Source organism: Monodon monoceros, unplaced genomic scaffold, assembly GCF_005190385.1.
Source record: "Monodon monoceros isolate NGI ecotype Baffin Bay Population unplaced genomic scaffold, NGI_Narwhal_1 Super_Scaffold_13, whole genome shotgun sequence".
In the NCBI taxonomy this organism is placed as follows: Eukaryota; Metazoa; Chordata; class Mammalia; order Artiodactyla; family Monodontidae; genus Monodon; species Monodon monoceros.
Window position 1 is genome coordinate 80,397,209 of NW_021703769.1, and position 13,881 is coordinate 80,411,089.

At 47.3% G+C, this 13,881-nt stretch overlaps 1 protein-coding gene across 5 annotated transcripts; it reads left to right on the forward strand.

Moving 5' to 3' along the window:
- Positions 1–1,802: 1,802 nt before the first annotated feature.
- On the forward strand, positions 1,803–13,118 carry ZNF789 (zinc finger protein 789). Of its 5 annotated transcripts, none has more exons than XM_029220689.1 (7): positions 1,803–2,479; positions 3,423–3,534; positions 4,131–4,208; positions 8,065–8,191; positions 10,758–10,871; positions 11,006–11,077; positions 11,976–13,089. In XM_029220689.1, the coding sequence occupies exons 3-7, from the start codon at positions 4,140–4,142 to the stop codon at positions 12,983–12,985; spliced, it is 1,392 nt and encodes a 463-aa protein (XP_029076522.1). In that variant the 5' UTR covers positions 1,803–2,479; positions 3,423–3,534; positions 4,131–4,139; the 3' UTR covers positions 12,986–13,089. The 5 variants fall into 5 exon arrangements, with proteins under 5 accessions (XP_029076522.1, XP_029076524.1, XP_029076526.1 ...); XM_029220690.1 differs by having other exon boundaries at positions 1,817–1,974; XM_029220691.1 differs by lacking the exon at positions 3,423–3,534.
- The last annotated feature ends 763 nt before the right edge of the window (positions 13,119–13,881 follow it).

The following is a 13,881-nucleotide window of genomic DNA, read 5'->3' on the forward strand; positions in this document are numbered from 1 at the left end:
TTTTTAAAGGGAGACAACAAACTCTAACATGCAATGTAAACTTCATAATGTCTAGCATCCAATCAAAAATTAATAGATATGTAAAGAAGCAGGAAAATGTAATCCAAAACCAGGAAAATAATCAGTCAGTAGAAACAGATTCAGAAAGAACAGAAATTATGGGGTTTGGAGACAAGGACCTTAAAATAATTATTATGGATATGCTGCTCAAGGATTTAAAATAAAGCATAAACGTAATGAACAGAAAAATACAACATAATAAAAAGAAATAAATGGAGCTTGTAGAGATTTAAAAAAGCACCAATATCTGAAAGGATCAGCAAGCTTAAAGAGTAGCAACAGGAACTATTGCTTATAAGACTTACAATTATTGATCTCCTCTCCATAGTGGTCTTTATTTCATAAACACTGGGAGACTGGAAAATTCCTCTCTTCCTTGTCCAATATTCTAGTATAGCTCTTTAGCCTTCTATTCCATGTAGCTTCAGATATCAGTAAATATTTTGATAGGGAAACTATCCCTGAGTTTGAGGCCCCCAGGTCTCCAATGTCGTCAACTTAGCACAGCATGATTGTCAAAAGCTCAACTGTGTGAGCACTTTTCTGTCTGAGTTCAGCAGCTTTTTGCCTGGACCAAGCCTTAAGTGCTTTGAGTAACATTTAAATGTGTAATATTTAAAATCTAACAGTGCCTGGCACATTCTAGGCACTCAATAAACATTAATCGAATTAATAAATTTCATTGTATTTCCTGATTTTTTTAATTCTCCTATGGAAGTTCAAACTGCTACAACACTGAGTCAATGAATGTCTGTATTCATCTAAAGATGTTTGGAAAACTGAAGGTTTTCACTCTAATACTTGAGGAACATTTACTGTGCCAGGCATTGTTTTAAGCACTTCACACATATTAACTCATTTAATACTCATAACTCTATGAAATTCATAGTACTGGTATCCTCATTTTACATCTATGGAAAATAAGGTACAGAGGAGCTAAGTAATTTGTCCTAGGTCAAACAACTAGTATGATACTGGAGATATATATATATGTATATCCCGTGGAAATCAGGACTTAAACGGAGATTTCACACAATAGCTCAGAAGGCTTTTTTTTTTTTAATCTGCAGTCTCTCTTACTTCTTTACTAAACATATGGAACCATATAAAAGATGAATTAGTCCTACTATCAATTACAATTAATTGTCACTAAGTCCTCTGTTGCTTTAAATAACAGCGTTCATGTCACAGAAAAGTAAACAATTCTGAATAACATAATTTCAGATAAGTATCTATTTTTACGTTTTTATCTTAATAACATATATGTGTATTATAATTCATTATACTAACATATTTTTTTTGCCTGGTAGGGCTGTATCCAGGGTCGGCTCTCTAAAAAGTTGGTCACTCTACATTAGACTACCAGGAGGAGCTTTTAAAAATACCCAACTGCACGAGGGCTCACTCCTAGAGATTTTGCTACAATCGGTGCGAAGGGGAAGGACTTCGTATTAGCATTTTTAAAGCCCCTAGCCGCCAGACCTCCAGGGTAGGCTGGAACGGGCTGGGGCGGGGCCTGGAAGTCACGTGGCCTAGTCAACGCCCTCTGCGGCAGTTGATTGGCTCCGGCCAGGAGCGGAGGTTGCGAGACATGAGTGCCCCGCCCCCTTACTCGCACACTCCCCCCACCCCCGCCCCACCCGTTACCCCCTATCAGAGAGTTGCGAAGCCTCCGTCGTTCCTAGAAGGTACTCGGGGGGGGGGACGCTCTGCTTGGCGTGCGCCAGTGATCCGGCTGACAGGCACAGGGACCTTCCGCGTCGCGCCCTCAGGTGCGGTTTAGCTCAGAGGCTTGGACCTGATTCCGGGTCCAGCCCAACACCTCGAGAGGGGATCGCAGCCCCCATGGCAGCCGCAGGTGCATCCTGAGGACTTCCTGGAGGAGGCGACGCGGCTGGAGTCGGAGGCCGCGAGGTTTGGGGAGAAAGGAGCTAGTGTGATGGGAGGATTGGGTGCCGCGGGGAAGCCTTGGTGGCCCCGCCATAGAAGGTGTGAGGGCTGGAGAGAGCCCCCCCCGTATCCTCCCCCCCAATCCCACCCCGATCTTCAGGGCACTGTATTGTTATAGATTAACAAATTGGATTATGGGTTCTGACTTCCAAATGCACAATGCGCACAGAAAATAATCTAGTTTAGATAATGAAAGGGTTGAGGTCCCTTCCCCTGATCAAGACCGTCTGGGGGGTGCCTTCTTGCTTAAGAGGCAGGAGCGCTTAGGAGCAGTGTTTTTAGGGAACGTGAACGGTGTGTGAGGGACTTTCTTAAAGATGTACTTACATAAAGCAAGGTTCGCCGGTAGCCAGAGAAGCACAATTAAAAAACGAAGATCCTCGGTATCCCATCATTTGTGTATTCCCTGAGAGAAACAACACCGAATTTACTATATTGAAAAAGAAGCAAAGCGGAGGCCACAGTTTGGGTATGTCCCCTGGCCAACCACCCATAGCTGCGGAACCAAAACTTAAAAGCTGTCCTAGTTTCCCCCAAATACTGGCTCTGTCCTTAACGGAAACAAGCTTTCTTCATATCAGGGTGACCTTGCAGCTTCCTAGCCAATCAGCTACAAACAAGTAAACTTGTCCGGTGCTACTCTTCTAAAAGGAATGTCAGTTTCTAGTAACCAGTCCCAATAGAAAACAATGTACTTCCTCATTCATGTGTATGGGAGGAAAATAATTTTCTCTCTACCCTTCTGAGTACTTAGTTGAGACCCCCGCAATAAAAGATGAAAATAAACAAGTTTCTTAACATGTATACCTCATGTAAACATGGGAGATACCCAAGGAAAAATGACTAACCCCTGAGATGGCGTAGAATTCAGGCCTAAATACTATCTTCATAGGGAAAGCGGAGGGAGGTTCTACTCCTGGAAGAGGCTGAAATGGCAGTTAGGTTAAGTATTAAGTGTTGGTTTGCTGACATGGGGCTTAGCATGAGTGAGTCCACATAGCTTTCAGGGTCATAGTTCCCCAACTAGGGTTGGAACCCGGGCCCCGGCAGTGAAAGCCCCGAGTCCTAACCACTGGACTGCCAGGAAGTTCCACTGTTGCTTCTTTTTTAAACAGCCGTTTTTAAGTCCCACAGCTCAGTATTCCAAAGTGGTATATTTTGGGGTGGCTTATTCTGCCACCCCTTCACAGGCTTTATAAACTGAGCGGTAACTGCTGAGAGCCCAAGACTTTCAGTTTTGAAGTCTCCTTGTTCACAGTTTGGGTTTTGCTCCCTAAAATGTTCATATCAAGTAAAGTCTTCTGAATTTTCTTTTGACCACAATTAACTCTTTGTATATCATATGTAGCCTAAAATCTCTAACTGCCCTAAAATCATTTTTACACTATCTGAGCTGATTCTGTGTGATGTAGAAATACATGAAGACCACCCAAAAGAGAACAAGCAAAGGCTCTTCATTCCCTTCATGGCCAAGGGAGTTGGCCACCATCACGTGTGTGTGGCAGAGGCTCAAAGGCAAAAAGGGTAAGTTTTATAGTGGAAAAGAGGGAAGACTCAAATATGCTGAGTTTGGAGCTGATTGGCTTGGAAAAACTGGAGGCAGGTTAAATAAAAGAAGTGGAACATCCTACATGATTGGGTATGGGAGCATATTCGGCTTTTCCTGTCGGCCCTAGATGGAGGACAGGGGTACATATTAGAGATAAGCTGGCACTTGTAGACCAAGTCCTGATGTAGGGCCTATTGCTGCATTGCTTGTGGTTTGGGTTCCAGGCGGGTTGCTGCAGGTTGCAGGTCAGAGTTCTGTTTTTTCCTACAGTCTGGTCCCTTGGCGTATTGAGTCTCTCAACGAGGTGCTGCTAAATATACTCTAGGGAGGAGGTGAGGGCAGAGCCACAGGTTTCCTTGGATAAAGATTGGAAATTGATTTAGCTTCAGAAATTCCTAACAAGACTATTCTAGCAGTTGCTTTCATTTTATCACATATTCCAACACCAAACACAGTGACTTTGTGCTAGCTGAGGTTCGTTGGCCCCATTGGAACTCCCTGTCCAGGGCTGCCTGGTGAGAGAGCTTCAAATCGGAGCTGGCCTTACGTGTGCTCTTTTCCTCTCCTTCAGCTCAGCCTGATGGCCGGGAGGTTGCACCACCTCAGAGGCCAGGCCATGGAAGCCGTGTTCCTGCCAGCCCTGTGGAAGGTGAGCAGGGTTCCTCCTCCCCTACCTTGGTGGAGTCTCACCGCCGGGCGATGGCGTTCACGTGGCTTTAACTCCTCTGTTCAGGTGGAGCCATCTTTATCAGCTGGGGGTTTTTCCTTCTTGGAAGGTAGGATGTAAAGAGCTTGAACTTTGGGGCCAGACGGGTTCAAATCCAGGCTCTGTTTTAGATGTGTTACCTGATCTCTCACAGTTTCCTTATCTGGAAAATGGGATAATGATAGTAGCTGTCAAAGAGTTGCAAGGATTCAATGAAATGGGGCACGTGGCGTATCGGCAGGGTATCTAGTGACACGTGGAGCGCTCTGTAAGTTTTAGCTGTTGTCACCACAGTTGCTCCTTGTTTCTGTCAGTGAGCATTATTGTGTACCTACTGTATACCAGATAGTACTGCCTTTGTGCTGGGAGAGAAGCTCTTGCCTAAGGCGCTTACAAGCCATTTGGAGACGGAGCTGTGGAAACAAACTCCCACAACACAGGATAAATTCTGATCTGTTGGCGTCAAAGGGTACACTGGAAGCTTAGTTACTGAACTCGTAACATGATGGAGGGTGATTGTGAGAGGCTGAGTAGAAAAGTGAGGAGACACGTGAGGAACCCTCGCGACCATTTGGAAAGAACAGTCTTGGACGGGAGGGAGGCAAGAGGGAGTTGGAGGGGCAGCGCTTTGACCCGTTGGCCCAGCGTGTCCGCATTTGCTGAGGGATCACAGAGCTCTGTCTGCCCTTCTGGTGGCATCTCCCGCCTTCCCTGACGGCCAGAGGACCCGCCCGCAGAGACGTGGACTCCCTTCTGTCCCCCGGCCTGTGTGCATCCTGTTCTCCCTGTCCACAGGCAACCCACCTCTGCATATGCTGAGACTCAGCTCAAAAATCCTCTCTGTGAAATCTCTCTGAGGTCCTGCATTAACCCCATGACTCTCCCTTGTGTTCCCACGTGGGCAGAGGGCTGGGCTCCAGGAGGACAGCTGCAGAAGAGCCACTGGGTGGGTGTGGGGTGACTGGAGGTGAGTGTGTAGGGTTTTCTTTACAGAAAAGGCCCAGTAAGGGAAGGAGAGAGGGCAGAAGCGAGAGGGAGCAAGGCGCCAGGAGCATCTTTGTAAAGGCAGGAGAGGCGGCAGCATCCTGCGGGCTACGGGCAGGAGTGATAGTCTGGGAAGGAACGCGGCTGTGTTGCTCTGCTTCATGACGCCTCACTTCTGACCGTTCTGACACCAGCTGGGTGCCCGCCATTTAACTCATTCTGACACTGTCACCCTGGAGTTAGCATCGGACCCACAGGGTAAGGGCTCAGTCCCCGCAAGACCGCCCCCCGCCCCGAACTCAGACGCCAATCACAAGTGCGGGCTGTCACCTGTGCTTCTGACCCACCGGCTCTAAATTGGGGTTCCCACGACCCACTCCGCGGGTGCCATTGATCTGGTAGAGTGGCTCACGGAACTCTGAAAACAGTTTACTGAGCAGATCCTGGTTCATGTAAAACGCTACAATGTAGGATCAGCCCAATGGAAGAGAGGCACAGGGCAGGGGGAGTGGGGGAGGGGTGCAGGGCTTTCCTTTCCAGGCAGACACCCCCCAGCACCTCTGTTTCTGCGCTTTTATGGGGGTTCATTACGTAGGCGGGATGGGTCGAGTCACTGACCTTTGGTGACTGACTGAACCCCAGCCTCTCCCCGCCCCTCAGGTGCTAGGGGTGAAGGTTCTAACCCTCTCATCACATGCTTGTTCCCCTGACATCCAGCCCCATCCTTAGGAGTTTTCCGCATTAACATGAACTCAGGTGGGGTTGAGGGATTTGTTATGAGTAACACGACGTTCCTCTCACCTGTATGGCCCTGGAGCTATTTCAGAAACCGAGGACAAAAGCCCAAATATTAAAAGATGCTCCTCTGTTCTTATCCCTTAGGAAAATCCAAGGTTTTTAGGAACTCTGTGCCAGAAGTAGGGAGGAAGACCAAATATATATTCCTTATTTAAATCACAGTATCACAAAGGGAAAAAGGGCACACACAGGAGAGTCGTGGTCATTGGATTAAGACCCTGGAGGAGACAGGAGAGAATGGAATCGGCCCGAGGAGGAGGCGTCACCAGGAGGGAGAAGTGGGGGGTGGTGAGGCCCGATGCAGGGGATGTCTGGGAGCCGGTGGGGAGGCGGGAGGAGGTGAGGGCCGTGTGCCCCGGGGGCTGCTTTCTGGGAAGTGACTGGCAGTGCCTCCTGAGAGGAGGGGGTGGGGCGAGCCCTGTCCTCACAGCCCCCGTCGCCCCCCGTGGACCCCTGGATCGTCACCGTGTTGACTTCTCCCGCTTCCCCACTGGACCCTTCACTCCCTGAAGCGGGGCTGGGGCTCCGTGGGTCGCACAGGCTGTGCACTTAGCAGCTGTGGGGGCCCCGTTGTCACAGCTGCCATGTGAACAGTGTCCCCTAGAGTCGAGCAGTGCACAGCCCGAGGGGCTGGTCCTGTGGGCCCGGCAGGAGCTGTCACCTCTGTGCGTTTACTGTCACTGGCGTGTGGCACACAGGCCGGCGACTTCCTGGTGTTCAGTAAATGCTTCCTGAAGGAGCGGGAGTGATAAAGGGGAAGAAGACCCCTGGTGAGGACCTTGAGGGCAAGAACTGTGGAGCCACACGAAGGGCCCAGCTAGGAAACCCCACGCACACAGATAACTCTGGGGCTTTGAACTGTTGTATCCCAGCGCCTGGGAGCCTCCACGCAGGTGCAGTGAAGGCGGCTGGCGGGTGGGGCAGGTGAGGGCCTCTGCAGGCAGCTCTGGGGACGGAGGATATTCGGGATCAGGGGAGGGGGCTTGAGACCCTAACCCTGGGCCAGGTGTGGGCAGGAGGAAAGACAGGCCTGTCGTTTGCGAGACTCAGGGTCTGTCTGCAGAGGGGAGCAGCGTGAAGCATCTCGGGTGGAGCTGGTGTTCCTATTGCTGAAGCCCTTCCGCAGGAACACCCCCTGAACCACGGCGAGTGTGGGGGGCAGACGCCAGGCCTCTCGGCCCCCGGGAGCTGGATACACAGTTGCAGATGGAAACTTCTGCCGTGGGCACGGTGCTCAGCGGTCTGTGTTTGGCCCGTGGAGACACTCTCCACCGTTCCCCACTTTGTCTGCGCCCTGGGAGGCTGGCCTTTATATTCTCCATCCACGGGCTCCCTTGCTCTTGCTTCGCGTTGGCTTCTGGCAAGGAGATGGGGTGGGGACCAGAGGCCTGGAGGGGATCGCTGTTGAGGGTTTATCCCTCAGTCCCTCCCTGCTGGGCTGCCCCCCGCTCTGGTCTTGCTTCTCCAACAACTTTTTGGATCCCAGTGTCCCCTCCCGTCCTCCCCCTTCACACCTAGTGGGTAGCGGTGCCCAGGACAGCCAGCCCCGCGAGCTCCAGCCTGCCTGGTTTTTTCCCATTAGCCTGTCCATCCCTGTGTCCCATTAGCCTGTCCGTCCCTGTGTCCCATTAGCCTGTCCATCCCTGTGTCCCATTAGCCTGTCCATCCCTGTGTGAATGGCCCTCATGCTGCCCCGTCCTCAGTGACCTCATGGGAATGAGCCATCTCTTTCCTGAGAGATCCGGGCAGAAGAAATACAGGATGTGGAAAGTAGGGTTGTACAGAGCAGGGTCGGCAAACTTACCTGGAGCCGGGAGTAGTTCTATTGGGTCACAGCCACACCCGTTTGCTCTCGTGTTGTCTGTGCTGTGTCTGTGCTACCAGAGCAGAGATGAGTGACTGCAGCAGAGATCAAACGGCCAGAGAAGCCTCAAATATTGACCATCTGTAATAATAATACTGTAGCTCACAAAGTTATTGTAAGAATTGCAGCTGCAGTCAGTCGCTGTGTTTCCAGGGGTTGCTGTCCTTTGAGGACGTGGCTCTGTACTTCACCAGGGAAGAGTGGGACACACTGGACTGGGCTCAGAAGGACCTCTACAGAGACGTGATGCTGGACAACTACAGAAACGTGCTCTCCTTGGGTAATGAGTCAGCTTAACATTTCACTTTGAGTGTCTGCACATCTCCTCAGTCTCTTATCTGCAATTCCAGAAGCAGAAAAAGCTCTGAAAACTAGACGTTTTTTCATAACTCATTTGGCTATAAGACCCAACCTTAAGTCATCAGGTGGTTAAATCTGATTTTTATCGTACAGGAAGCTATTTATCATCCTTTTTCTCATTTGGTCTTTGTATATATATATATATGGCATCAGAAATATCAGTGTGTTTAAGGTTTCAGCTCCAACCCCTGTTGGGGGTGGTGCATAAGAGAAAATATACCCACCAAGGCATCTTTCTGAAATCTGGAAAAATTCTGAGTCACGAAACACATCTGGCCTCAAAGTTTTCAAATGAGGGATTGTGGACAATTAATAGTTCCCTTTTGTTTTAGAGTTCAGAGATGATTAGCCCATTCCCCACCCCGACCTGAATCCTCCACACCTGTTAAGACTCCTAGGCGCTGACGACTGTGGCCGCTGCAGATTCCAAGTCTAGCATCTTGCTCCCTTGAAGTCTTTTCCTTCTGTCTGAAAATGGTTTCCCTTCTTGTTTACAACATCACTGGGTGCCCAGGAAATGATTCTTCACTGACTTCACTTCTGAACCTTCACAGCTTCCATCTTCCCAGGAGCCTGCCTTTGGGTTAGTCCGATGCAGAGTCTCCCTAGGGTGGGAGGTTCCTGGATGACTTTTTCTTTCTGGGGAGTGTTGGCTCCCATGCGGACACTCTTGGCACAGAGTCTTGCCCACCTCTTGTGAGACTGTCCACCCAGCACTGGATGTTTTACTGTTTGTTTTTGTTCTAAAAGCATTCCAAGAGCATACTTGAATATATGGAAGATAGAGGAAAGCATAAACGGAAGGGGAAAACATTCAGGGCTAACACTTAATATTTTGGAATATTTCCTTCCTGTTTTTTTTTCCTGTGCTGTTTTTTTAAAAAAAAAAAAAAGCTAGCTGAGCATAGTCTATGTATAATTCTGTAATCCCTTTAAAACTTACCATTATAGTATCAGCATTTTCCCTGTTATTAAAAACCCTCATAAAGCAGAAAATTAAAATCATCTACATGCCCACTGCCCAGCATTAACCCTGTTAACACTTCGGTTTACTTTTATGTATGTATACAGACAGTCCTATTTACGATGGTTCAGCTTAAGATGTTTTCAACTTTACAATGGTGTGAAAGCAATACGCATTCAGTGGAAAGCGCACTTCGAATTTTTATCTTTTCCTCGGGTAGCGATATGCAGGACCGTTCTCTCTGGTGACGCTGGGCTCAGAGCCGCAGCTCCCACACAGCTATGTGATAATGTCGTCACAAGGGCAGCCAACCAGTATACTTGAAACCATTCTGTTTCTCACTTTCAGTACAGTATTCAGTAAGTTACAACAGCTTTTCACCACTTTATAATAAAGTAGGTTTTGTGTTAGATGATCTTGCCAACTGTGGCATAATATAAGTGTTCTTTGCGTGGTTAAGGTCGGTGAGGCTAAGCTATGATGTTCGGGAGGTCAGGTGTAATAAATGCATTTCTGACTTAGCATATTTTCAGTTTAGATTGGGTTTACCAGGAAGTTACCCTTTTGTAAGTAGAGGAAGATCTGTACACACACACACGCACAGACACACACGTAGTTTTTAAAAACAAAATTTGGATCATAATTTACATGAGTTTTGTATTCTGCTTTAAAATATCTAGGGAGCATTTTCCTATTTTAAGAAACATTCTTTGAAAAATGTATCAGATGCACTGGGGGGAAAAAGAAATATTCTTTTTTTTTTTAATATGAAACTTCTTTCAGTTTTTTTTTTAAATGTATTTTATTTCTTTCTTTATTTTGGCTGTATTGGGTCTTTGTTGCTGTGCGCAGGCTTTCTTTAGTTGTGGCGAGCGGGGGCTACTCTTGCGGTGCGTGGGCTCCTCATTGCAGTGGCTTCTCTGGTTGTGGAGCATAGGCTCTAGGTGCACGGGCTTCAGTAGTTGTGGCTCGCGGGCTCTAGAGCATAGGCTTGGTAGTTGTGGCTCACGGGCTTAGTTGCTCTGCGGCATGTGGGACCTTCCCAGACCGGGGCTCGAACCCGTGTCCCCTGCATTGGCAGGCAGATTCTTAACCACTGCGCCACCAGGGAAGCCCAAAAGAAATATTCTTTGAATACATGGATTTTCAGTATCTGCCGAATACTTTTGCCTTTGTTGTATTCATGTGCTACACTTTAACCATTCCCCTATTGACATTTAGTTTATTTCCAGTTTGCACTGTTTGTTAGAACTCTGCTGAACATCTCTGGTTCATTAACCTTTGTCCTAATTTTCCTTAGGCTATATTTCTAAGAGTGAAATTACCACATCCCAGAGTGTGAATATTGTTCAGGCTTTCAATAAAGATTGCACCAAGTCCTCTCCTCACCAGCCCTGTTCACTACTGTCCTGATCTCTGCTTGTCGCTGTCCCCCCACCGCTTAGACCCCAAGGGGTAAAATGAGCTCTGGGACATCTGCTGCTCACTAACCAGCACATCCCATTTACTTCCCCACGAGTAGGAGTTCAGTTTCCCAAACCTGAGGTGATCTGTCAGCTGGAGCAGTGGGAAGAGCCGTGGATCCTGGATCTACCAAGAGCTGGGACTAGGAAGGCTTCCGGTAGTGCTTGCCCAGGTGGGTGAGGAGAAGACCCGGCCCTGTGGGGGTCACGCAGAGGGAGGGACCCCATTCACCAGGCCCCTCCTGTGCCGATACCGAGCCGGGTGTCTGGTGTCTCTCCTGCTCATTATGCCTTCTGCCCCCTGCAGGTGGTGGGTGTGGTCATCAGCCCCATTCCCAGGTGAAGAAACTAAGGGACTGCGATGTCTGTCACACGGCTAGTAGGTTGATAGTTGGGATTTGACATCAAGTCTGCAAAGCTCATCCTCTTTCTACTGCAGTTCAAGTGCTTCTCTGAAGCAGCCGGTCTGGTGTTTTCTGACAGCTCTCGTGCCATCCTAGATACTCCTTTTTTCTACCCTCATCACTTACCCTTTCTCTATACTTGCTCTTGTTCCCTTGCTCTCATTTTGTTTTCCAAATTCTCTCGGTGTTTACTGATGTTCGTTTTTCCTACGTACTATGTCCTGATTGCTGCTTCTACCCTTTTTCACATCCCTCCCTCCACGGTTTCACAGCCTCAGCACCGTTGACATTTTAGGCTGTTTAATTCTTTGCGGTGAGGGCTGTCCTGGGCCTCGTAGGATGTTTAGCAGCATCCTTGGCCTCCACCCACTAGGTTCCAGCAACACCATCCCTGGTTGAAAAAGCACTGCTCTAGTCCATTGGTTTTGTACTTATTTCTCTCTGTTTCCTTTTCTATTCTATCTTACACACTTTCTCCATTTTTAAGAAGTTGTTTCTCCCAGAATTATTAAAAACATGCTTATCTAGAAAGTACAAAATGCTACCTCTCTCCTAGTTATGTGACACTGCTGGTACTGAGAGTAAGTTGTTATCCCACTAATGGTGATGGATTTATTCAATTCTCACATTCTCTGACATATACTCTTGTGCACATTTTAGCTGGTTAGCTGATGTCAAGAGCTCTTTCTGATATGAAAGCTGTGGGTCCTATGGAAGGAAATCAGAATACTGGCCTCTGTAGTATGATGGTTTAACTAGGTGAGCACTTCTTAGCCTCGTTTGAGTCTCGTATCACAAACTTCCTGACTTCTTTCCTTTTTTTTCCTTCTATGGCAGTCAGGTCATTTATATACTTTTTTTTTTTTTGGCTAGGTCCTGAAGCCAGATTCAAGATGAAAGAGCTAACTCCAAAGCAGAACATTTCTGAAGATCTAGAGTCATGTCAGATGTCACTGGTAAAGCAGAAAATGGCCAGGAAACCCTTAGAAAAGTTACTTGAATGTAACGAATTTGTGGACATTTACCGACTTTCACTCCCTACTGTTGGTGATGAATGCTGTAAGGACTTCCTTCAAAACCTTAACCTCATTCAAGATCTGAAAGCTCAGGCAAGGACAAAGCAGGGCAAATATGAGTATGGAAAACCCTTCCATCAGAGATCACTGCTTTTGAGGCATAAGCAAATTCTTACAAATGCAAAATCTTATGAATGCAGCGAATGTGGAAGAGCCTTTCAGCGTCAGGCAAATTTTGTTCGACATCAAAGAATTCACAGTTCAGAGGATCCCTTTGAGTGCGACATATGTGGGCAGGCCTTCAAACAGAAGTCTGCTCTGATTGTCCACAAACAGTGTCACTCACAAAAAAAGCCATATAAATGTCATGACTGTGGAAAGTGTTTCCGTCAGATGGCGTATCTTGTTGAACACAGGAGGATCCATACCAAAGAAAAACCCTATAAATGTAGTGAATGTGAAAGAACATTTAGTCAGAATTCAACCCTTATTCGACATCAGTTAATCCACAGTGGAGAGAAACCCCATAAATGCATTGAATGTGGAAAAGCCTTTGGCCGGCATTCAACCCTTATGAGCCATCGACAAATTCACAATAAACAGAACACTCATAAATGCAGTGAATGTGGTGAATCCTTTGGTCGGAATGTAGATCTCATTCAGCATCAGAGAATCCATACCAAGGAGGAATTCTTTGAATGTAGCGAATGTGGGAAAACTTTTAGTTTTAAGGCAAATCTTCATCGACATGAGGTCATTCATACTGGAGAGAGACCCTACAGATGTGACAAATGTGGAAAATCTTTCAGTTGGCGCACAAGCTTTATTAAGCATCAGGGTACTCACAGAGAGCAGATACCTATGTGATAGTAACCAGAAAAGCTACCATTTAAAGACCAGAACCTAACCACTCTTGCAAATATGTGTAACTCAATTGTTTTATGAAAATTAATAAACAGGAACTGAAATGATTTTTCTGTGGGGACCCTCTGTTCGTAGCTAACCTTCTTGCTACAGTCAAGAATTACTTAATAGAGGACTTCCCTGGCGGTCCAGTGATTAGGACTCTGCACTTCCAACACAGGGGGCATGGGCTCGGTCCCTGGTCAGGGAAGTAAGATCCCACATGCTCTGCAGCACAGCCAAAAAACAAAACAATAAAACTGGATTTAAATTTAAAAAAAAAAAAAGAGTTACTTAATAGAAATGTCATAGGTTGTTGTGTCCAGTCTCCCTGGGTCCCCTTTACCTTCATTTCCCCGAGTTAAGTCAAGGCAGATGGAAGGCATAGAAGTTTTATTCTGTGGTCCCCCAGGCCGGAGACCATCTTCTGGATCATGAACGATTTAAGAATGCCTTTCTTGGTTTCATACTGAAAAATCACCTGAGATTATATAGACGTTTTAAAAATAAAGTAAGGGCTACCCACTAGTACTACTGAGATATTAAGAATTACCGAAATTTACCCAGAAACTAAAATTAGTGTGCTACTAGGTTCTACTGAGAGTTCAAAGTCAATGTTCAGAGCAGATGCTGTTACTGCCCTGCCCCCGCTGCCCCCCGCCTTGCCCCTGCCGTGTGCTTCATCCGACTTGCACCATCTGTGTCTCTTGGGCTGCGGGCTTTTTCGAAAACCACGAAAGACCACTGCTCTGGGGGCAGCCCTCAACCACGCTTGATGGGATTTTGACGAATACCAGGTCTCCCTCTCCCCTAGGGTGGAACATCTGTGAAGCATGTGTTTCACACTGTTTTCAGAGTCT